The sequence below is a fragment of the Vipera berus genome (assembly GCF_964194415.1).
Source record: "Vipera berus genome assembly, chromosome: 5".
NCBI classification, from domain to species: domain Eukaryota; kingdom Metazoa; phylum Chordata; class Lepidosauria; order Squamata; family Viperidae; genus Vipera; species Vipera berus.
In genome coordinates, this window is record NC_138207.1 from 42,413,565 (window position 1) to 42,439,366 (window position 25,802).

A 25,802-nucleotide genomic window follows, 5' to 3' on the forward strand; every position below is an offset into this window, starting at 1 on the left:
CAATAGTGTGGAAATAGTTTACTATAGCCTTTTTCAGGGGTAGTTTTTGACTTCTCAGACTATAGCCCTAGTATTTGCTGGTCATTGCCATCAAAACTAGTTGGGCCAAGCCCAACATAGCTTCTGAGCACAGATAAGGTCAGCCATGTCATGTTGCTTGTGGATCATATAATCACAATCAAAATTATCAAATCGTTGAATTATTCATACCACATAATTATGTAAAATATTTGATCATTGTAATCCTAAACACATTTTTTTATAAAATAAAACATGTTACAAAGTTGACATGGTTTTCATTAACATCAATCATCTTCAGACTACATACTCATTTTTTTCCTTTGCAATTATAATTTTTCTGGTCTTGAATTGAGTCCTAAAATGGTAACTTGAGTTTATCTGTTCAAATACCAAATTGCTTGTTATCCCTATACACTTAGAGTAGCCCCCTGCTCAGGCAAGAAACCCTATACTATTTCAGAAAATGGTTGTCCAATGTCTTCTTAAAAACTTCCAGTGTTGGAGCATTCACAGCTTCTGGAGACAAGTTGTTCCACTGATTAATTGTTCTTTCAGGAAATTTCTTCTCATTTCTAGGTTGCTTCTCTCCTTGATTAGTTTCCATCCATTGCTTCTTGTCCTGCCTTCAGGTGCTTTGGAGAATAGTTTGACTCCCTCTTCTTTGTGGCAGCCCCTGAGATATTGGAACACTGCTATCATGTCATCCCTAGTCCTTCTTTTCATTAAGCTAGACATACCCAAATCCAGCAACTGTTCTTTATGTTTTAGCCTCCAGTCCCTTGATCATCTTTGTTCCCCTTCTCTGTACTCTTTCTAGAGTCTCAACATCTTTTTTACATCGTGGTGACCAAAACTGGATGCAATATTCCAAGTGTGGCCTTACCAAGGCATTGTAAAGTGGTATTAACACTTCACGTGATCTTGAGTCTATCTCTCTGTTAATGCAACCTAGAACTGTGTTGGCTTTTTTGACAGCTGCAGCACACCGCTGGCTCATAATTTAAGTGATTGTCCACTAGGACTTCAAGATCCCTCTCACAATTACCGTGTTTCCTCGAAAATAAGACGGTCTTTTTTTTTTGCTTCCAAGAGGCACCAGGTCTTATTTTTGGGGAGGGGGTCTTTTCCACTCACCTTGTGGCGGCGATACCAACAGCTCCACCTAGCTGGCCCATTTGTTCTGTGGCTGAAGGAGCAGCTTCATTCTGCAGCTGAGAATGGAGCTCAGGCCTGCATTTCACTGTCAGAGGCTTTTCCAGAAGGCTGGTGCAGCCAAGAACCGAGCTACGGATTGAATCCATAGCTCAGTTCTCAGCTGCACAAGCCTTCTGGAAAGGCCTGACTGCGATATGCAAGCACAAGCTCCATTCTTAGCTGCAGAACGAATCTGCTCCTTCAGACACAGAAGAAGTGGACCAGTGAGGAAAGTGTCGATCCATGGGAGGCCTGGCTGCAATGGGAAGCACCATCCCTGCCCTAGCTTGATTTTTAGACATGCACCTCGCCCCAAAACTAGGGCTTATTTTGGGGGGGGGTAGGGCTTATATTAGGCCCGCCTCAAAAAATCAAGCTAGGGCTTATTTTCAAGATAGGTCTTACTTTGGGGAAAACACGGTAGTACTATTGACCGAGGTACTACCTATACTGTACCTGTGTATTTGGGTTTTCTTGCCTAAATGTAGAACCTTTTTTCACCATCAAATTCATTTTGTTAGATAGCGCCCAGTGTTCAACTCTGTCAAGAACCTTCTGTATCTTAAAGCTATCTTCTGGAGTGTTGGCTATTCCTGCCTGCTATCCCGTCATCCAAATTGTTGATGAAGGTGTTCCAAAGTAGGACTACATTTTATTTTAAAAAATAACTGCAAGTACACAATTCAGATGTTATATTTAACAATGAACCACATACCAAAGATCAAAGACAAATTCTATATAATTATTTCTATAACCAGTAAAGGAATAAGATTGTTATGTTTTACTTCTATTCCACACCAAAATTACTGTGTTATTTTAAATATAGAATAAAATTATGTTTTCTAGATTCCAAGGATAAAAAAGTAAAGACTCCATTGAACTGAGATTAGTTCTTGATGATTATATAGATATACCATTTTCACAGCAAAAACTGTCTATATTAATCTTTGGCACTTTCTGTATACTAAGAATATTATTTTCATAATTTTCACATTTTTAAACATTTTTCACATATCATAAAAGGACATTTTCATACATCTCTACTGAACTGTTTTAGGGCTGACTTGATGTCATGAATCTGAACAACAAATCATGATATGCTCTTAATAGCACTATACACACACACACAGTCATATCAATTCCATATTGCACTACATAAAAATACAATAATTTTGTATTCATTTAATGGAAGAATCTAATATTTCCTGGTAATCTTGTTTTTTAAAATTTTTCCAAGATAGCTTATAACACGCAAGGAAAATTATGCTGATAATGATAACTGCTCCTCCAATTATATCATAAATACTGGGGAAGATGTGTAGTATAAGAAGTTGAAGAATCATGGCTATCACAATCTCCAAATGTTGCACTGTGCTAACCAATGCTGGATGGAATTTGCTCAATGCATAATAGACCCCAAGAAAAGCGACTGTGGAACATATACAGATGCCAAAGAGATAGCTCCAGCTTTCTCCATTCAATGGAATTATTGGCTCTTGAAGGAAAAACATAGTTGAGGCTCCCCATATTGTTCCAGTCCAACCAAAAGTAAATAATGCTGTCCACATGCTGACATTATCCTTAAGGGACCTATATACTATCATGGACAGAGCTGTGGTTAAGCCTGCCATAACTGTCATTGTATATCCAAAAACTTCCTTCCATATATTCAACATAGAATTTTCTTCATCAACAATGTTGGGGATCATGACCAAACAAACACCAAAGATACTACTCACTATAGTAATTACATCAATATAAGCCATGCGCTCATCCACTAGTAAAAATGCTAAAATGGCACTGAAAACAGTGGTGGTAGCTCTCCACATAATAGTCCCATTGCTTGGAGGAACAATTGCAAAGGAAGTATAAGCACAGGTAATGGAAATAACATTACATACTCCATAGAAGAATAACCTCAATCTATGGCCTTTTGGTCCAAAAGGGTCTTCATGGTAATAGCACACTACTAAAACAGAAAACACTTGTAAAACAGAACGAATGAAAATCAGTTCAAGAGATGGCACTTTGGAACGATCAGCAGCAAGTCTAGTTATCACAGCTACACAACCATGGGCCAAAGCAGATCCAAAAAGCACAGCCCAAGTTTTTCTGGACTGAAAAATGCTTCCCTCTATAAAATCTTGACCTTGTTCATTCTTGTTGACTTCTAATTTCTGTTCCGTCTGAAATGGAATGTCAATTGTTCCAAAGAAAGACTTTCTTGTTCGTTGTCCATCACTCAACAATCTTCTTTTTGGATTATCTTCTGTAAAACTCTCATTATCTTCACTAGGTTCCTCATGTCCTTCTTCTCCAGGCTGTGGATAATGAGAACTATATTTCACTGTCACAGTGTTGGGATGAATTTTCACTCGTTTTTTCACTGGATATTGTTTGGAAGAATCCATTTCATCAGATAAGAAGGACTGATTGCAAAGAAAAACACATATTTATATATTTGATAAAATTGTCGCACATCTTGACTATTTAGAATAATCCTAATTCTTTAATGTTCTATTACCATATGAGATAACCTGTTTTCAGAAGAAATGAAATGTCTCATTCTAAAAACCAATATAGTAAATCAATTGTAAGGGAAGATATCTGTCTCATCATAATAAATGTATTTGTTAATTTTTTGAGGGGGAGGAAATCCCTTCATGTCAGTATTGACTTCTGGTGATTGAAAAAGCTTCTGCAGTTTTCTTGGCAAGATTTTAGGAATGGCTTGCTATTGCCTGCTTCCTAGGGTTGAAAGAGTGTAACTGGTCCAAGGTCATCTAGAACTCATGATCTCCCAATTTCTAGCCTGGTGCCTTAACCACTTCACCAAACTGCTAATTTAGACAACTTAAAAAATAGGCTTGATGTTTATCTTTCTTGCTGCATCTACATTTACTTTTATGCTTCCAAATATTTTTAGAATGATTGAATCTGATGAGCTTTTAAAATCTAATTAGCATTAATTTTGCTTTGAATCTGAATATAAATCAGTTTTATACGTGTATGTAACAGCTCAGATGGTGCCTCTAAACATATTTTGACATAGGATTGTTAAATATATGTAACTGCATTGGGGATTAATAACAAACAATATTGTATATTTACAATGACTTCTTGAAAGAATGTAGATTATTCTTCACATTTAAAACATGAGAGTTGGATCAAACTAAAGACCTAATCAATGCTGGATCTTGTTTCCCATTAGTGACTTATGGTAAACATAAAACAGATCCTTTTCACTGTTTTCCCAAGACCTGATGTTCAGAAGCATGGTGTTTTATATTCTAAGAGGACAGCATATATAAGCTAACAGCCATTGATAAAGGGGATACATTTAAAAATGTCCATTGTCCTCCAATATTATAGGTTATTTGAAATACTATATTATGTTCTTGCCGCTATGTTAATACAGTCATTTCTTTAGCTTCTAAAAATGTGAAATATACTAGTCACTAGGTTCCATTCCTTCTCAACTTGTTTTCACACCAGGCAATAGCTTTAGTAGTGGTAGCTTTTCCAATATTTGTGGTGCTGATCTATGCTTCCAACTACTATACTTTCAGTTTGAAATGCTAATATAAATTAGACTGTGATTTAAATGAATTCCTTTTAATTGATTAATAATTTTAATCTATTCAAACCGAAGCATGATTGTTTATAATTGTGAAATATTTACAAGATATAATGATTAGAATATTATGAAATACTAAAGAAGTAAGAATTAGGAAGAAAAAAATGCTAATCTATCAACTGAAAACAAAGGGGAAAAGATATACTGTAAGCTATGCTGATTTATGTTTCATTAATTCTTCAAATAACAGAAACATGATGTTCCTTGTAACATATGGAACATAATTCTCGGCTATATTAGCTGATTACTGCAATTTATTTAAATTATGTTAATTCTCTGTGAAATCCTTTCAGTTTGAAAGATATTTCTTTAAAATTGCATGCACATTAATAGAAGCAGAAAGATTTTGCTTAAATAAACATGTAGTGACATTTAGGAATTAAATTTGTAATGTAAGAAGAGAAAGGAGAATACAATCAAAATTGGAAAAATAATCCTTTACCTTTTGTTAGAGGGCGTTGTATAGCAAAATAACCAAAGGCCAAGTATATTAAGGATAAGGAAGCTGCTCTGAAACGTTCAGCCGTGTGTCCATTTCTCCCTTCTAAATTCATAGAAAATAGAACTGGGTATTGTTGCCTTTGAACGGGAAAGTCAAAAATAGAGCAAATGGTGTCAGTTCTGGGTATACGTTGAAGCCGTAGTATAGATCTTTTAGCTACTCTCACATCTGCCTTCACAGAAAAAGAGAGAATACAACTAAAGAATCAAATGCACTGAAGACATTAAGAGGAAAGTGAGCATGCTCAGCAGAGCTCAAGGGCATTTGACAACACCTTCATTTTGGACTGCGGAATAGAATCAGTATTGCTTTTACTAGTTATTCTGGCAGTGAAACAGATGTTTAATTGAGATGCTACCTATTTATCAATAGCAAGGCTTTCCTAAACTAAACATTGTTGAGAGTGATTGAAAACAAAAGTGTTTAAGAGAGTTACTGATTTGTCCCTCCTGGTCAGTTTAATAAGTGAATAGGATAATTCAATAGTCTTTTCTCTTGCTGTAGCCTCACCAAAAGCAACTGGATTATATCAAAATATTGTGAGGTAATTAATCTGAATCCCTGCAAAAAAGCATAATCTTAAAAGATTGACATAACTTTCAAAATATTGTGCATGAAAAAGCTACCTACCCTTGATTTTCATTTACCTCATTCATATACAATTATTCATCATTTGTTATTAACAACCTTATACGTATAATTCGATGCAAAAGTACCACAATTCAGTGGGTTTAAGCCGTGATTTGGAAACTGGTAAAATCAAACCTTGTTTTTAAAACAAAATAGTTTTCCTTCAAAGACTGTGGTCCAAAGCCATTAGGGCAGAATAGGACGGGAGCACAAAGTGATCACAACACAAATCCTGCAATTTAAGTACTTACATTCAGATATTAGAACTCAAGTACACACGGGCAAAGTACACACTGTAACATCATGTTCACATTTTCCCATCACTGTGACTTGCTGCACATGCCTATGGTCCCGATTGCTTTAATATGCTATACAACCCCAGAAACTGTGATCTGTTCAATAAGCTGTATCTCAGGTTGAGTGAAAACAGCTCTTTTCAAGAAAACCTGAACAGCTTAATTATTTCTTCTTTCTTCTTTGAAACTGCCACTCCTGCATCTAAACTCACTAGTTACAAGATCAGACAGCAACCCTGAACTAATAACTGCTATACTTCTACCGATACGGTGTCTCAATAGCTTTTTTTTTACAAGTTAATACACAATATTTCTCCCAACACACACATCGTGGATTTAAAATGAATCAGGCCGTTCTTTCTGCAGACAAACGGTCCTACTGAACGTTCTCCTGTCTGAGGAGGGGGCTAGACTAGAAGACCTCCAAGGTCCCTTCCAGCTCCATTCTTCTTTAGAAGGCCATTTCTTTTCTCTTTTCTTGGTCAATTGCTAATTACAATCACAGAGACGGCAGCAATGCTCGCTACACAGCACAAACTCCGCGACAGCCTCAGGATAGTAGTGAGGGAAGCCCGATACATCTGGAAGAGGTCAGGTTGGGAAGAATATGAGACTAAGCCCGCTTGTTGGAAAGCTTGGATCTTCTGAGGTGGTGTTAATCCGTCATCTTTTATAGCTAATTTCCAAATTCAGAGCCCGAAGGGCGCTAAGCAAACCAATTGTCGCCCGCACCGTAAGAGAACGAGGCGGGGTCAAGGAGGCCGGCGGTCCTCTGGAGGGAAAGAGCGCATGCGTCTTCCCGGTTCACTCAGTCATGGCTGCTTTGCGTGCTGTTCGTTCCTTCCTTCTCTCGAGAGTTCTGTTGAGAGGTTGCCGCTCGTTTAGCAGCAGCAGCCGCCACCGGAGCCGGACCGTCGCCGTACCCGAGCGTATCCAAGAGAAGCGTCGCGCTGCATTGCTCGGAGGCGGTCAAGCTCGCATAGACGCGCAACACAAGCGGGTGAGCGCCTCCTTTCCTGTTGCTGCAGGCGAGCGAAGCCCTTGCGGGGCCAGTGGCTGCTGGCTGCTCCCTGGCGGGCCGTTTCAGGGATTTCCGCGGAAACGTCTGGTCTTGGCCAGTGCTAAGAGGATGCCACTTGGGGACCATTGAAAAGTCATGGCCAGGGGTAGGCAACCTCGGCTCTTTTATGACTCATGGACTTCAACTCCCAGAATTCCTGAGCCAGCTTGGCTGGCTCAGGAATTCTGGGAGTTGAAGTCCATGAGTCATAAAAGAGCCGAGGTTGCCTACCCGTGGTCATGGCCTATAGTCCTCCACCCCCCCCCCCCGCCGCAATTCCTCATACCCTCCAGCCGAGGTAGACAAGAATCCGACACCTTCAACCGCCATAGCCGCCGACTTCTCCATCGCGTTGATGATCAGGATCGTCTCTCTTGTTAATTCTATTTAATGAAAACGACGGATACGAGGAAGCAGAGCGCCCCATCCAGTTAGCAGTTTGTGGAGCTAGTGTGGGAGGTCAGGAAGAGGTCCCATAAGGCCACCTTCCACCTTTCTCACGCTGTATTCACAAAATCCCGATCTCTAAATCTAGCAATTATTGAGGTGTTTGTAATCTTAATTGAGTAGAGCTTCAGTTATCCATCAGACTTCGTCTTTCTCAGAATTAATGCAACACAGGCAACAGACAGCTTGCTTGGTAAGGCTAGAGAGTCATTAAGTATGATTGGAAAGTCCATGCCCTGCAGAATCTTCTGAACACCCGTGTGTTATGCTTCCAGTTTACTTTGAAACTGGAGATGCATAATGTTGGCAATGCAATACAAATTAAATTAAGTAAATTAAATATTGTAACGACTACTAACATTATTGCCTTTTAACAGTTATTTATACAAGACACATAAGATTATTTAATCATTTTAGCCAAACAAAATCATCTTGATTGAAGAAAAAACTTCTTGAGTAGCAGGTGCTGGACACAGACTGGCTATTGTGATCAGAAGTGTCTGGCAGATCATTCCTTGAGATAGAATGGATGTATGTAACACTAAATTATGATTTACTCCTACCTACATAAACACCTTTGGGCCTTCATGTTTCCTCAATTCTTGGTGTCCTCCTCTCTTTTGAACCTGAATGAGAAGTACCTGAGTAAGGCAAAGTGTGTTTACTACTCTTAGTGCACAAGGTTAGCTTACTTAATTTGTCATCTGTTTTTCTCCTCCTGCAGAAAGACAGAAGCTCTAGGATTTTCCATATTGGCCTGTGTGACTCCTTTGTGTAAATTTACTGCAAATGGAGCTGGCTAAAGAAATGCCTTTCCAAATTTTAACTTCTTCCTCTTCTTTTGTCATAATACTACTGTAACTTTCTGTCTGGGCTATCCTTACTTTGTCCCCAGATCAATAGATTTCCTGCTTCTTTACTTTTCTCATCTTTGCTGGAAGAGCAAACACCAATTGCTTTTCTTTGTGCGATAGGTTCTCTGTGTGAGCTCTTCTTATTTGCTGTTGTGGGTTCACATCTTTCTGTCATGCATCCACTAGTAGGTAAAGAAAAACAACAACAATAATTTTACTGTTGTCATTTTAGCTAGAAAGGAAAGAAGCAAAATTTGTGTTAGTTTCACCTGGTTAAAAGAAAAAAAAACTTGATTTCACTGTTCCATCAGTGAACATGTGATAAATAAATCTCCCCTTTCATTCTGATAGACTTTGATTCTTTTTCTACCAAACTAATAATTAGCTGGTGGGACTGAAAATAACAAAATATAAGTGGGAGCAAAGATGAAGGGGAGAAAAGCTCACTGTTTAACCACTCCACTCTATTACATAAAGAAAAAGAAACCACGTCTCTAGTCAAGGTCTCTTCAGAAGGGCACAGCAGCCTGTGAAAAAATTGTAGTGAAAGGCACTGACTAACCAGCGATTGGAGGGGAGGAGACATTTCTGCTATAGCATGCAATAGCCAGTTGGAGCGGAAGTGCTTGCCTACAGGGAAATGAAATACAACGTATGAAATGCACAGCAATCTTGAGGAGGTACAAACTGTGTAGAAGGAAAAGACAGGTGGAAGTTGCCTTTTTAGTGATTTGGGGATGATTAGAGTATGTTACCCTGCATTTCTGCCTTTGAGAAATAATGAATGGGGCAACTTGGTTTTGCAGATTAGCGCTCTATCCAGTGTTTCCAATGCAGAGAAGGCCAAATATTGATTTAAAAAAAATATTCTTTCCTGAGAAAAGGAAAACAAAAAGGAAGTGACTTACCTGCAAGATATGGCAAAGGATGTTGCCAATAATTGCTGTTCCTGGTACAATACCTCTACTGTGCTGGATCTTTTTTTTTAATTGTTCAGAAACATTAAGTCAACTCTTCTTTGAATTACTTTTAGCTTTAAGAGACTACACAGACACATCAATGTTATATCTTGGCAATAACAAACCTATTTTGTATTCCACCTTCTGGGATGCTTCTTTAAACCTTTTAATTCAGGCCGGTAACTCTGGGATTTCTTGATGGATTGCCATCCCAATTCAACCCTGTTTAGATTTTCAAGATCAGTCAAACTTGGTTAGGTGCCACCATCCACTATAACATGGAGCTTGCAAGAGGATGGGAGGATGTGAAGGTATAGTCTTTGCATTAATTTCAACTTTGATTAGACCATGTGTTTTCTTCCAGCATATTTAGAGAAACTATATGAGTTGGCTGACTGGATATTAACCAAAATGGAGGGCAGCGAGTGGTTTGCCATGTATCTAGTGGTTTGCTATGGATCAGCACAAGAACAGATTAAAATACTTTGCACACATTCTTTTTGTATTTCTTAGATTTAGTCTGTCACATAATGCATTATGTGATATAGCAATAGCACTTAGACTTACGTACCGCTTCATAGTGCTTTACAGCCTTAAAATGAGTGAGATTTCTTATTGTGGCTGCCTTTTTGTACTTAACCATTCTATTGCACTGTGTGAGAAAAGGTCTATCAAGTTTTTTATGGAACAAATTGGGGGCCGCTATTGAGTGCAAATTTGTTACTATGCTTAGCTCTGAGTTTCAGTCTGGAAAACATTTATATAAATATGCTATTATGTTAAGAACAAGGCTGTTTAGTGTTTTTTCTTTTCTTTTTTTTAGGGAAAGTTGACAGCCAGAGAACGTATACTATTGTTATTGGACCCTGACAGTTTTGTAGAATATGACATGTTTGTGGAACACAGATGTTCAGATTTTGGGATGGAAATTGAGAAAAACAAGGTATTGCAACATTTTGTTTGTTTGTTTAAATTCCATTACCCTTGGTGAGTGGGAAACAATGGCTGATTTAGTGCTCTGATTTTAATATGTTTACAAATGGAGGGCTAGATGAATCAAAAGTTGGAATTAAGATTGCCGGGAGAAATATCAACAACCTATATGCAGATGATACCACTCTAATGGCAGAAAGTGAAGAGGAACTAAAGAGCCTCTTGTTGTGGGTGAAGAAGGAGAGTGCAAAACTTGGGTTGAAACTTAACATTAAGAAAACCAAGATCATGGCGTCTGGCCCTCTAAATTCCTGGCAAACAGATGGGGAAGAAATGGAGTAGTGACAGATTTTATTTTCCTGTGCTCCAAGATCACCACAGATGGGGACTGCAGCCAAGAAATTAAAAGACGCTTGCTCCTGGGGAGGAAAGCCATGGCAAATCTAGACAGCACACTAAAAAGCAGAGACATCACCCTGCCAACAAAAGTGTGTATAGTCAAGGTTATGATCTTCCCAGTTGCAATGTATGGCAGTCAAAGTTGAACCATAAGAAAGGCTGAGTGCCAAAGAATTGAGGCCTTTGAACTATGGTGCTGGAGAAGACTCCTGCGAGTCCCTTGGACTGCAAGGCGTTCAAACCGGTCAGTCCTAGAGGAGATCAACCCTGGCTGCTCTTTAGAAGACCAGATCCTGAAGTTGAAACTCAAATACTTTGGCCACCTAATGAGAAGGACTCACTGGAGAAGAGCCTAATGCTGGGAAAGATTGGGGGCAAGAGAAGAAGGGGACAACAGAGAATGAGGTGGCTGGATGGAGTCACTGAAGCAGTAGGTGTGAGCTTAAATGGATTCCAGAAGATGGTAGAGGACAGGAAGGCCTGGAGGAACGTTGTCCATGGGGTTGCGATGGGTTGGACACGACTTCGCAACTAATAACACAAATGGAGTTATCTCCTTTCCATGCATTTGAAATAATTCTCTAGACATTTCATAGTCTTAATGAGAGATATTTAGAAAAATAATTTTCTCCAGCCAATAAACATTTTGTTTTACTCACTTCATAATTTGCTGGGTACATAATAAATAGGACTGTTAAAGCATCAAGGTGTAGTATATACATTGTGCATTTGCTTACTTTGGTTTATATAAGTCATGTCAGTTTATGAATTGTACTTTAATTGTTTTGTTTTGCAGTATCCTGGGGACAGTGTGATTACTGGACAGGGTAGAATTAATGGCAGACTGACTTATGTCTTCAGTCAGGTATTGTTTGATTTTTGAATTATGAATATATTGAAGTGTTGTTTTTGTAATTTCTCCATTTTGACTAGTATTGTTTTTGTACTGCTTTTGTTCCCACATCTTATGTAGAATGCTATAAGAAGGAATAACCTTATAATTTCATACTATTTAGGGTGTGATCTAGCTGTCTAATGGAATTAGCATGTCTATCTAAACATATTTACATGATAGGCTATTTTGATATTTGTATTTTAAAACATTTTACTTTGATCTTAAATTTTTAGGACTTTACTGTGTTTGGGGGAAGTTTATCTGGAGCACATGCTCAAAAGATCTGCAAGGTAAGTTTATAGGCAGTGCAGGTGGCCTGTCACATCAGTTGCTATATAGTTTATATAAGCATTCTAATATGGTAATGTAAATATTTTTGATCATCCTTCCCAGATTAAAGTAATTTAGCTGTTAAAACTTATGGGATGTTTGCTGAGCAGTTATTTTATTGGGTGGGAGACATGAGTCAAAGACCTTTTGGTTTTTTAAAAGGTTTGAAAATATTTTAATTTATGTATGTTGTGATCCTGTGACCTTTTATTTTACTTTACAATTTAGTGCTTATTAATAGCTTAACATAACATTAAAATGCAATGCAGAAATATTGCTATTGAATTAATTGGATTGATATAACCCCTTTTCTGGGCTGCATCCAAATTTAGCAGTTAGGTTTTACATGGGGAAATCATCTCTAGAGTTATTTCTGTCCCATCCTTGGTAAAATAAGTGTTTAAATTTGTTAAAATTAGTGTCAAAGCACAATCTTTTGTAGTTTTGGTGGTGGTAGGGTTTGCTGCATTCCTCATTGTTTAAGATAAGTGGAGTAAGTTGCTGAATTCAGATGTACTGGATCAAACTATGATGTTAAAATTATTTTTTCTTATAAACTCAGCAGAGAGTAAGATTGAAGAAAAAAATCCTGTAATAATGAATCATAGATATGTTTATTTCTGATATTACTTAATACATATTATGACACTTGATTGCTTACATTATAGAACTCCAAATACCTAGTAAATATTCAGATATATAGAAATATACGCATTACATGTCAAATCTAACTCAATACGTAAAAAAATATGAATCTCTTTTGACTCAAGCTTGAATATATCCACATAATATTCTCGGCAACATAGATGCAGTAGCACAGTTTAGTAATTTAGAAGTTGGACAAGTTCATGTTCAACCATGAAGTTCACTGAATGACTTTGAGAAGGCAAGTCACTATCTCTCAGTGTAGCCTATTTTACAGGATTGTTGTTGTGAGAATGATTTGAGATAGATTTCTGGGTGTATTGCCTTGCATTCCTAGAGCTGGGATATGAAGTAATAATACTACTGATGCCAGGTGCTCATGAAAGATGGACAAACCAGTAGTTAATAGGAAAGAGAGATTCAACTTAGATTCTGATTATAAGCAAAAAGGTTATTTTACACAAAGATTGTCTAATTAGGTAAGCCATGTGGATGACTTATCTATATTGTCTGTAATGATATTGTACAAACTCGTGCTTCTGTTTTCCTAGATTATGGATCAGGCTGTTATGATTGGTGCTCCTGTGATTGGGCTGAATGATTCAGGAGGAGCCCGTATTCAAGAAGGAGTGGAATCCTTGGCTGGTTATGCTGACATATTTTTAGTGAGAAATCTTTCAGTTAAATATGTGCTGACCCGACAAATCATGATATGTATAGTACTTTTACCTTATAGTTTAGTAATCATTTTAAATATTCAGAAAAAAGTCACTTAAAGGAAGCGTGATTGATTCTCTCTTTCCTGCTGTTTTCAGGCTTTATGCAAAGAGGAGGGGTTGATGTCATGATCCTGGGACAAGATGTATATATTTCCCTTCGTGATCTACTGTTAGGGAGAGGTAAGCAGCTTAATGTCTTCCAGATGTTTTGTACTACAATCCCCATAATAATTTACTGTTGCCTGTAGCACTTGGCACTTATGGTGGTTCAAAACATCTGCAGGCTTCAGGTTGCCTATCTTTATGTTACAAAGTCTCCAAGTGGCATTGTTAGAAGTGACAAAAGAGGTCTCCTGAAATAAATATGTTACTTAAGCAGTCATCTAGAGCAGGGGTGTCAAACTTGCCACGCCATGTGATGTGTCGTGATGTTTTCCATTGCTGGCAATGGGGTGGGCGTGGTTTTGGCATGATGCATCCGGCCCATGGGCCGGCAGTTTGACACCCCTGATCTAGAGAAAGTTATAAAGTATTCTTGGTGCTATTGTTTCATTCAGTTGTTTTTGCTAATACTGTTAAAAAATCCCTCCCCCTTCATCAATATTTTATTATATGTGAGAATATTTTACATTATTTTTAAAAGACAAAAAGAATACAAGCAAAGGAAAAAAATAATATAGAAATACAGTATCAAGTGGACAAAGAAATTATTGAAATATTATACAGTTAGTGCTCAATATATTGTTGATGGAAAATTAACTATAATGCAGGGTACATTAAATTACTTTTACAATAAGAAAAAGGATTTTTGAATCTCTGGGTTGAGTGCCAATGTCGAGTTGAGTGCCAAAGTCAACTCTGTTATTCTGTTATTCTTCATTGTTTTATTATTTAACAATTCAAAAAGGTAGAAAGTAGAAAAACTATAAAAATAGGAAAATATTTAGTTTCTAACTTCCCCTTTGTTATATTCTGTCTGATGTACAATATTTATAAACATTTAATTTTTTCTAGTTTTAGTTCTTTGGTCAAAATTTGGTGAATATGGATTGATACTTAGTTCATTTCCACTGTTTCCTTTTATTTGTATTCTTCTCCTTATAATTATGTGCCTAGCAAGAAGGAAATGGCTATAGCCATCATCATTCACATATAAGCCAGGCCAAAAGAAAAAAGAATGAATAACTAAATCAAATATCAGTGACAGATCCATTCTTCTCCTTGCTGGCAAAACTATCCGGAGGCGAAAAGGCTTTTCATTTGCATCTGTCTATAGCAGCTGTCAGATGTACCAGCTGTCATGCATGAAGCAGTCAGGATATGTAGAAGCTTGTTGAGTGGCAGCTACATGAACTGACCTATATATGTGGATTCTTAAAATAAGGGATGAAAATTTATAATCATGCTTATTGATTGGATCAAAAAGACCAGCTAGATCTGGTTTATTTTCATTCTATAGAATTAGCCTTCTTTTATGCTCACTCTTTTATCTCTACTTGCTTATTGTAAAAATGTTAAAAATCGAATAATGTGATTTTCTGCCATATGAATTTCAGACAGATGGTTGGCGAATATGAAATATGGTTGGAAGCTTTGTAACATGAAGATATAAAGGATGATTTCTTTTCTTTTACAGCGAAATGTTTTATGTTCTGGAGTAGTGCCACAGATTTCTCTTATTATGGGTCCTTGTGCAGGAGGTGCTGTCTACTCTCCTGCTTTAACAGATTTCACATTTATGGTAAAGGTAAGGATGCAATGTTTATTCCCATTAGCTATATTCTAAAACATATTAAGCCATGAGCTTCAGCAGACGTATTGAAGCTTGATTCTTAACCAATATAATCAGGATTCTGTGGTTCAAGTTGGCTGATGGAGACTTCTAGACAAATCTTGCTGAATATGAATGAGTAGGAGAACTTTAAAATGAAACAAGCTTGGCTTTTTATATTTTAAAATCAAGGAAAACTAGAAACAGGAGAGTATGAGTTCTGGTCCCATCTTAAACATGAAAGTCGCGTGGGTGACTTGAGTCACTTACTCTGAGGTTAACCAACTTCACAGGGTTGTTAAGGGAAAATAGGAGAAGAAAGGAGTATTATGTATGATTGTCACCTTGAGTTGCTTGTAAAGTAAAAACAGTGGGAAAAGAAAAATCTAAAAAAATACTTTGAAGTCCAAAATTTTCAAATTGTGTTACTGCTTGCCCTCCTATATTTTAGAAACATAGAAAACTGATGGCAGAAAAAGACCTAGTGGTCCATTGACTCTGCCCTTTGAATTCTTTTTGTTTTCTTTTTAATTTATTTTTTAATTTTAATTTTTAATTTTGTTTTTTAAAATTTTTGTTGGGTTTATCCCAAGCTTGTTTAAATTTAGTTACTAATGACTGATCCACATTTTGATCTCCACATAGAATCTGAGTTTAAAAGAAGCCTTTTGTTGAAGCCAGAAATCTCTTTTTTAAAAATTCTTTCTGAATTTAGCAGATTCTGTAGCAGATTCTTTCTGGCAAAACTTCACACATGATAAGGCTAGACTGCTTTATGGACTTTAGCTGTATAGTTCAATATCACATTAACATCTTTAAACCCTATTTCTCTTTCCAGTATCATTTTATAAACAGGTTACAGTACTATGAAACAAACTGGGGATTCTTAGAAAAGTTCTACAGTACAATGTGTGTGTCAGTGATATTATATTTCCAACATAGTGAATATGACAGTCAACTTGTCATATTCTGGTGTTTTCCATAAACACAAAAACCTCTTGTTGCATTAATTATATCTAAAGATTATAAGCTATAGGAATTATGTAACAGAATTTTGTTTCCCTTCATTTTAGGCAAGAAATATATAGTACCGGTAGCTGTGATGTAAGTGGTCACAAGATAGATAGATAGATAGATAGATAGATAGATACATAGATACATAGATAGATAGATAACTTTTATTGTCATTTTTTACTGTGGGCACAACGGCACACATTAAAAATGAAACTTAGTAGCTTGCTCTCAAAGTGTACACATACAAAGCACACATTTAAACATACTATATACATCTTATGTATATGTTGTATACACCCTTACATATAAGTAACATGTAAATATTAATCATTTAATATAGTTAAATAAATGAAAAAGGATAATACTCCTGTAACAAGAGTCCTGTCTCCAGCTTCTCCCCCCCCCTTACTTAATTGTTGTTCCTAGTAAGGATGTTAGTGCGAAAAGCAGAAAGAGTTAAGTCCAGGAATTGCATAAAGTTGCTTGGGAAGAAACAGAGCCCTCTCTCTTTTCCTGTGTTGCACATTAATGAAGTGACTTCCCTTTTCAGTGTAAGCAGCGAGAAATCTTTTGGTGATTGGGAGCCATACTTAATGATTTTTTAACTGGCCGAGGGTTGCAGTGTGCAGAACAATGTAGTCCAGTGCTCCAGGACCTATAAATAGCGGTGGCCAGGATTCTTGCTGCAGAAATATTATCTTATTTCATTGATTTAACTGTATGTAATGTATGTTCACTTACACCAAAACTACTATTTATAAAATGAAGGGAAACAAAAGTCAGTAGCACACAGATGGGGTACAGATTACCTTATATTGTATGGCATGAAAAAGGTACCAGTGTGCCCTGGGCCATTTCCTAGGGTAGCAGAACAAAAAAAAAAGATGAGGCTGCAGACTGAAAGGGCCTAATTTTGTTCAAACGCTATCAATTCTAACTAGTGCTTGTAAAATCCCCAGCATAAACAAAATACGATATTTTAGGCTGTAACTGTAAGGTATTCAGCTTCACAGGCTGTATTAGTCTTTCTTTTAATGCCATGATGCATTTGTGCCGCGTAGCAGAGTGAGCGCCTGTTACTCGTCCCAGCTTCTGCCAACCTAGCAGTTCGAAAGCACGTAAAAATGCAAGTAGAAAAATAGGACCACTACGGTGGGAAGGTAACAGCGTTCCGTGCGCCTTTGGCGTCTAGTCATGCTGGCCACATGACCACGGAGACGTCCTTGGACAAGCGCTGGCTCTTCGGCTTTGAAACGGAGATGAGCACCGGCCTCTAGAGTTGGAAACGACTAGCACGCATGTGTGGGGGAACCTTTACCTTTACCTTTATAAATTATCATTGGTTAGAAATTATAATGTCAGAAATTATAGGAAGGATGTTCAGATAGGAATCATTCAGAAGTAACATATGTTACCTAAAATTTGTTTTATACTTTTTCATTTCAAATATTTTGAGAAATATTTGTTAAATTAGCGATAATGTAAAACGATGTATTATTTGAATACACATTTTTTCCATTAAATTTTCCTTTTCGTAGATATTGGAATATTGGATTTTGCACCTCATTCTTTTATACTTGTTTTTTTTCTAGGATACATCCTATCTATTTATAACTGGTCCTGATGTAGTCAAATCAGTGACCAATGAAGATGTAACTCAGGAACAACTTGGGGGTGCGAAGACGCATACTGCAGTATCAGGTTAGAACTGGCTAATTTATTTACCATTACTAATTCTGTGATGTTATGAAATTATAAAGGCTAGAATTAAATTCTCAGTGCATGAGTTCTGGAAAAATAAAGGTATTCAGGATAAACTAAGACAAAATGAAGATTCTTCTGAATGCTTGCTTATTTTTTTTATTTGGGCCACTGTATGAATTTTGTTTTCATTATGTATTCATGAATTGCAGCCTTATATGGAAGGGAAGTCCACTTTTTTCTATGTACAATGGCTGCATTCGTAATATTTTAGCTATTTATCTCATATCTGAATGGCATCTTTTACTACTTAAAAAGTAATTCTCAAATTTCCCTTTTTCCAGGATGGAGAGGATTCCTGATATTCAATAATGATAAATATTATTAAATCTTCTTTTCATTTTTGTTCTTTATGAACAGAGTAATTAAAATTGAAGAATTCAAAGCATAGGAAAATGTTTTTTCTCTGTGTTGGAGAAACCAATTTAGAATATTCCTCAGGGTATCCTTTTATTAGACAATAATAGCATCCATTTAGAATGCAGGTAATGCTACAACATCCAACCCCTGTCCTCTAGACTCTGGCAAAAGTCATTGGGTTGGAATTTTAGAAAACATACTCAAAATGTTTTGGAGCAGTTGAAGAACCTTTGAAGTAATTTGCTTTCAAAATTTGTCAAAAGAAATCATTTTCCATTTTTTTAGATTAATTAATTTTGGTAGCACATTGCTCTTTGGTCAGTGCAGGTATTTTAAAAACAGTATGGCAATTGATTTTTTGCAATTTAAATTTACTTTTGTTCTTTTTCTTTGTTATAGGGGTTGCACATTGTGCTTTTGAAAATGACATAGATGCTTTGCTCAACCTTAGGGAATTTTTTAATTTCCTGCCACTTAGTAACAAGGAGCCAGCTCCTGTCAGAGAATGCCATGACTCTAGGTAAGTAAGTATATTTTGCATAAGCATAAATATTCTGACGCTCAGAGAAGGTTTGTTTCTTTATTCATTTTGAGAGTGACATTCTTAGGTAGCGCTATTGTCTTGAGTAGTGAGATGGATGACTGCCAGATATTGTAGGAACTGTTCCAGAGGGATACTGGCCATAAATCTAAAAAGTAAAAACTCAAATTCTTATTTTTACAGCAATAAAATAGTGTGGTCTATCACATTGTTGCTGATATGAGGTGCCTAGCTACTTCATTTTTTCCTCTTAATTCTAGGCTTTTGTTGATAAGTAGTTGGTTTTTTAGTTTATTTTGTTGGAGAGCTATTAATTGTTAGGTAATGGTTGTAAATATAAATGCCCAGATTCTCAGTAATATTGGGAGGATGAGTATGTACTAATTAATATTCCACATTCAGTTTTGTAGAGTGATAGATGAATATTTACTTCGTCCTTTTGTCTGAATCAATGTGATTAAATTTATTGACATTGTCCTTGATTATACTTATGAATTACGGGAATACTTTTTTATGGTATATTGTAAATGTCTCACTTTTCATTCCATTTTTTAAAGTAATCGCTTGGTACATGAGTTGGATACAATTGTCCCAATGGAATCAACCAAAGCTTATGACATGCTGGATATTGTACATGCGGTAAGATTTGTGCACCATAATATGACAGTAGTCTGGAAAAGGGATATGTTTTTTTTGTCTTTTCAAATGAACTAGTAGTATAAATTATATCTGATAATTACTATGTGATATAAATAAGTTATGCTTCTGTCTTGATTTTACTGCATGTGTGATATATAGAATGGCTATATTAAAGTGCATATGAAGATTTAGTAAATTCCATAGTATTTAAATGATAACATATTAAATGAACATATCCCTTTTGAGGGGTGGAATCTGCTTGTTGATCTTTCTTCAACATTTTTAAAAAATTAAAACTTTTTACGTAAATGTAACTGAAGAGAACATGCTTGAGGCATGGTTATTGAGAAAGGGATGGGAGAAATTAGAACACTTAATTAAGAATCATCCTTTAATGCTGATTGGAGAGAAATTTACAACAAACAAAACACTGCCTGACACAGCATAGAATGGCTCCCTAGCTTGCCTGGCAGTAAGTGGATCCTGTTGACTTACAGTCAGTCAACTGTATCTCAGAATTTACCCTCTTTAAATTATTTCCCTTCGTTTCATTGTTACTTCTGGACTGCATAAACATCCAAATAATAAGCCTGTTGCATCCAGATAATAAGCCTGTTGCTAACATCGCTGCCTTCTCTCCTTAAGTGTCCTTGACTGAGCCAGGTCCTTATATCAACCAACTGATATGTAGAATGGCAAGTTTGATACCAGTGAAATTTATTTATCAATGTCTTTGGATCTCTGCCCAGGTGTGAGGAACAGATTATTTTACAAAAGCTATATAGACTTATGGGAACTTTGCTAGCAGTTGTTGCCACAACTGAGCCACTTTGACCTTGTATCACCTAAAACTTTATGACACTTTTTCTCGTGAGATGAGTTGAATGAAACAAATTGGGCTTTACCAAATGATTAAGAGATTGAAACTTTTTTTTCCTTTGTGACGATGCTGAAGAGATAGATATTTCAATAATCCATGTTATGGAATCTCTTCAATCTTGTTGGACCCACCCGCCTTATTCAATTTTGGATGTTCCTATAGAAATAAATTGGGCTACTTTCCAATTACAAAGGGCATCAAACTCTACAATAATTGAGGCTGTTCCATTTGTAAGCTCATGCTTCTTTCAGGTCTCTGTTGTTACAAAGGAAATTCCTAATATATTATTACCTTCCATAATTGGGGATCCCAGAGTTTTAACCAGATCAGATTATTAGTTTATTTCTTATATGTGATTACGAAGCTCACAAAAAGTGGATGACATACAATAGTCAAGAAAGCCAATAAATATATAAATCATTATAAAATATTTTAAAAATCATCATTAAAAATAAAACTACTAAAATCTGAACTATACAAATTACATAGTATAAATATATACTAAAATGGAGCCATATAAGAATGTCTCCAGTTCCCTGAGACCCCAAGGCCTGATTACCTAGTTGGGGTACTGGGTACCATCTGTATCTTCTAAGATAATGATTCAGTATCCATTCTTTCTTGTAATCCTGGCTATAAAATAAAGAATTTAGTTGTCTCCATTTTGCAGTATTGATATTTTATTTCTCCAAGAAATGTGGGCTATAGATGACATATTTCTAGCTGAGTAATTTCCCTATATACTTAAAGCATTACTTGGTATAAAAATGGAAGCATAATGATCACCACAAAATTTAAATTTAACAATTGTACAATTTCCCCCATTTTTTCCTCTGCTTCCTATTCAGATTTGCTAAAGCTCACTTTTGTTCCTTGAATACTCTCTCAAAAAATCATGAAATTTGGTAATGGAGAAGACTCTTGAGAATATCATGAAATGGTCAAGAAAGCAAACAAATTGATCCTAGAAAAATCAGTCCAGAGTTCTCAAGGTTGCAAGTCACAAGGATCAAATTATTGCATTTTGGACACATTATGTGAAGACTTAGCTCTCTTGAGAAGTCTATAATACTGGGGAAGGTGGAAAGAAAAGGAAAAAAGGATCACCAGCAGTAAGGTGAATGAACTCAATCATAGTGGAAGATCTACAAGACTAGTTGAAGACAAATTAGCAATTGCTAAGAGCTAACACTATTTTGATAACAATCATCATGCTTTCAATAGAACTCTGTTAGTATGGAGGAACAAGGTAATTTAATCCACTGCTATATTTTCCAGTGTTTTAAAAGTTACAGGAATTTTAAATTGCTAGAAATATTTAAAATAGAGATGATTAAATACATTATGAAATAATTATCAAAGTAACATCTGTCAGAAATTTAAGGATTGGTTTTATAAAGGCTTGCTTGTAGTAATGTGTAGAGAAACACTGAGAACAGTTGAAAAATATTTTGAAAATCTTTTTTCTTATAATCTTTTTTCTTGGTTCTGATATTTGTAAGAGCACATTTCATTATTTTGCTGAATATTTGAATCTAATTTATGCAGGTTGTTGATGAGAGGGAATTCTTTGAAATCATGCCTTCCTATGCCAGAAACCTGATTGTTGGATTTGCTAGAATGAATGGAAGAACTGTTGGAATAGTTGGTAACCAGCCTAAAGTAGCTTCAGGTATGATCCAGGCAGCTCTGTCTTTCTAAGAAATGAAGTTAGAAAACTTCAATTTCTGCAAGCTGGATAGGAAATTACTCCCGAAATATCTTGGAACTTGTGCTCAGAACCTATTCTTTCTTCATATAGGAAAGGAGTGAAGATGGTCTTCTTTAACCAAGTCTTTTAAAAAAATTGATAATGGTAACTTCTATCAGATTTTCATAGTTGTGTTTTAGGTGTCTTGAATTTCTTCCAACACAAATTATCCTTAAAATAATCCTCCCCCAAGGTGTTTTTTTTTTGCCATAGCTCATGGTCGGTTCAATATTTTACATATGGTTTTGCATTTCATGTACAGAAATTGCTTTATATTTTCATTTAATGATCTTTTCTAAATACTCTTGACATTTGATATTTATATCAATATAATATTGAACTATAGGTAGTCCTCATTCAGTGATTAAGTGAAATAGCAACTGTACTTATGACCTTACTCCAGCTTTCCTTTGCTTGTGAAGGTTGTAAATGCGAGTATTAGTCCTAAAGTTACTTTTTCATTACTGTTGTAATTGTGAAAATTGCTAAAAAAGCAGCTGTTAAGTGAGAACTACCAATATATTAATTAAACTGAAGCAGACAAATAGAGACACTTTAGTACAAGTGTACACTTTAGAACCTTCGAGTTTCCTAATAAATTATTTTATTCATACACAATAAATAGTAATAGCTAGCTGTTTCTTCTGCCAAATATATTTTATTGGTTTAACTTTGGTAGCAGAGAATGTGTGTTCAGAACCCAAACACTGATAAACCTAATTATTTGCAAATGAATCGTAGGACTAGCCTCCAATTATATTAGGGTCAATGTTTCAATCATTTCATCTGAATACATAGTAATGGCTAAAACCACCAAAAAATATATGAATACAAAACTTATGCACTTGAACTAGAGCCAGAAAGCTGATATAATGTCTTATAGCGGGAAATATTGATATTTAGCATTGATAATACTGAGTCCATTGAAGTTGGGCAGCTGTAACAAATTTGAATAAATGCATGTATAATTAAAATTCCAGGATAAAAGATTAGTACTACTTAGTGTTTTCTCCTGTAATAGGGAATATTTGTTTACATATTATACACCTAAAATTTAAAAGGCTGGGTGTACAAGTTTGTTTATTCAAATAGTTGTTAAAAATGTGTATGCTACTCACTAGGCTCATTGCTTAAGCATTTTTGTAAAGAAGCAATTTTGTGCCAGGATCACTGACATATGGCATTTTTAAAATACTCTGAAATTATATTTTACAATATTTCCCTTCTTTTTTAAAATTAGGCTGCTTGGATATAAATTCTTCTGTGAAAGGAGCCCGTTTTGTTCGCTTCTGTGATGCTTTCAATATTCCTCTAATCACATTTGTAGATGTGCCTGGATTTTTACCAGGTAAGTTGTTCTGCATACCCCTTGTTATCTAATTGATTTAATTGGAAGAGTCTTGCATTTTAAGAAATAGATTTACCTTTTCTTGTAATTGCAGAGATAAAAGTTTTATATTTTTAAAATTATAAGAAGCATATTTATTCTTTGTTGGAGCAATGTGAAATTTTCTACATTCATAATACAAAAGGATTTGCCTCTTAATTCTTCTGAACTGCCATTTCTCATTATAAGGAAAGAATTAATTTAATAATAATTGTATGTCAGAGATTATCTGTGTACTGTATTTTATGAAGGCCTTATATGCAGAATTCTGTTCTAACTTTATAAACTAGTAAAAAATGAGTACCAGTATATAACTTTTCTTTTTATTATTGGCATGTTTTTACTAAGGCAGAAGAATAGAGACTGGACTCCATGGTTCCACCTCTTTTTATGAGGCAGTGGAAATAGGTATTTTTGTTAAGGGAGGTTAAGTGACAAGGGCCTTTATTTAATCATTTTTGGCAGAGGAAAAGGCCCCTGTGGACATGGAGAAGGACCAGTGTGGGTGGGACAAAGCCATGCACATAGCTAAGGTTAAATGGTGCTGACTGTAGTTGCTGGAAGTTTGGATACTATAGACAGAATGGCAAAAAAGACCAGAATAAAAGCAATTAAGAAAGCTCTTAAAATAATTCTGGATACCTACATGGGAGAGTTCTCTTCCTCATCAGTGTACAGGGAGGAACTGTCCTATGTAAATATCTAGAATTATTTAATAAAGACTTGCTAATTGCTTTTATTTTTGTGTCTCATCCAGTTCTTCGTCAGAACCCTAATCTATATTGTAACCAGCAACACTAAGAATTTCTGGCAGGATATTTTACTATACTAACCAATTTTAGATTTATGTTAATTTTGCATGTTTTCTAATTCAAAGAAGTAGGAGACGGAAATACTAAAGCTGCAAAAATTAATTTAAGAGGGAAGCAGGTCACCCACCCCAGAATTTTAATAACAATAATGTTTATTGAACAAACATGTCACTGTTGAATCCTAGATTAAAAGAGCTGCACAAAAAACTTATCTGTTGAGTGTAGATCTGTTAATCTTGTATAAAAGTGTAGAAATGCAATTATGCATTCCATTTATGTTATAGTAAGTTGAATAATAGCTGTGACTTCAACTCCTGTTGTTTCTAGGAACTGCTCAGGAATATGGGGGAATTATACGTCATGGTGCAAAGTTGCTTTTTGCTTTTGCAGAAGCAACTGTGCCAAAAATCACTGTTATCACGAGGAAGGTAGGTTATTTATGTATTTGACCGCCCAACTCACTACAAAGTTGGGTGATATAAAGATTAAAAGCATCCAATAAAATGTGATTTAAAGATGTATTTTATTTATTGCTATCTGCTGTATCTTTGTGAGAATATGTTAACATAATTAGGGCAGATTGTTCTTTGGTCATCTGCCTACTTGCATATATTATTGTTGTGCCCAATAGAGCTTTATTAGAACATTCTAGAGGTGACCTCTTAGGCAGGATCTGGAATAGTCACCCCCTCACTGCACATTCTCAAATCTGCAGGTACTTCAGTTCTTTCATCTGATACCATGCTCCGTCTCCAAGACAGAATACTAGACCTGTATGGAGAGTAAGAACTTACTCTCCATACAGGTCTAGTGAACAGATAATTTCTTGAAGTATGACAGAAAAGTTAAGATCTTACAAAAGGCTATTTAGGAACTTTTGTGGTAGGAAGAGAGAGATCAGAGATAAATAAACTGAGAAGTTCCCAATAGTTGTTGAAAACATTCAGTTAAATTCTAATGTTATAATGGTAAAAATAAGAACAAATAAAAAACTGACTCGGATATAAGCTGCAAGGAACTGAAAATTGACAAAATCTACAAAAATGTTTAGCTGTAAAACCAGCATTTACTTATTCATATCTGCCATGTGCAGAAACTATTATATATATTCTATTGTAATAAAGTACTTAATCTATCTCAAAAATATTGTATGTGGGAGCATTAGAGCATTCAAAAAAAACCTTCCTTGTGGCGGCTCTTCTTCTTCTTCTTCTTCTTCTTCTTCTTCTTCTTCTTCTTCTTCTTCTTCTTCTTATTATTATTATTATTATTATTATTATTATTCTTATTCTTATTATTATTATTATTGATGATGATGATGTTGGAAGGGACCTTGGAGTCATCTAGTCCAACCCCCTGCTCAGGC

At 35.7% G+C, this 25,802-nt stretch overlaps 2 protein-coding genes across 4 annotated transcripts in view; one reads left to right on the forward strand and one right to left on the reverse strand.

Annotated features, from left to right (window-relative positions):
• Positions 1–2,013: 2,013 nt before the first annotated feature.
• Positions 2,014–5,449, reverse strand: SLC35G2 (solute carrier family 35 member G2). The gene is made up of 2 exons (XM_081329098.1): positions 5,295–5,449; positions 2,014–3,644 (listed from the first exon to the last, which is right to left on the reverse strand). Exon 2 carries the CDS (start codon positions 3,624–3,626, stop codon positions 2,394–2,396), a length of 1,233 nt encoding a protein of 410 aa, XP_081185224.1. The 5' UTR covers positions 3,627–3,644; positions 5,295–5,449; the 3' UTR covers positions 2,014–2,393.
• Positions 5,339–25,802, forward strand: part of PCCB (propionyl-CoA carboxylase subunit beta) — a 28,810-nt gene continuing 8,346 nt past the window's right edge. Inside the window, exons 1-13 of one of the 3 annotated variants that reach the window (XM_081329095.1) lie at positions 5,339–5,464; positions 6,272–7,280; positions 10,424–10,543; positions 11,729–11,797; positions 12,061–12,117; positions 13,354–13,467; positions 15,158–15,268; positions 17,899–18,007; positions 18,827–18,947; positions 19,526–19,607; positions 22,036–22,159; positions 23,478–23,585; positions 24,764–24,864. In XM_081329095.1, coding sequence (XP_081185221.1) covers positions 7,095–7,280; positions 10,424–10,543; positions 11,729–11,797; positions 12,061–12,117; positions 13,354–13,467; positions 15,158–15,268; positions 17,899–18,007; positions 18,827–18,947; positions 19,526–19,607; positions 22,036–22,159; positions 23,478–23,585; positions 24,764–24,864 — 1,302 coding nt within the window. In that variant the 5' untranslated portion in view covers positions 5,339–5,464; positions 6,272–7,094. Of the gene's footprint in view, positions 5,465–5,697; positions 7,281–9,830; positions 10,544–11,728; positions 11,798–12,060; positions 12,118–13,353; positions 13,468–15,157; positions 15,269–17,898; positions 18,008–18,826; positions 18,948–19,525; positions 19,608–22,035; positions 22,160–23,477; positions 23,586–24,763; positions 24,865–25,802 lie in introns of those variants that run through there. The other 2 variants (XM_081329096.1, XM_081329097.1) reach the window with 2 other exon arrangements.

Coding starts and splice junctions, on each gene's coding strand:
- SLC35G2 (XM_081329098.1), bottom strand. CDS start 3,626: ATGGATTCTTCCAAACAATATCCAGTGAAAAAACGAGTGAAAATTCAT.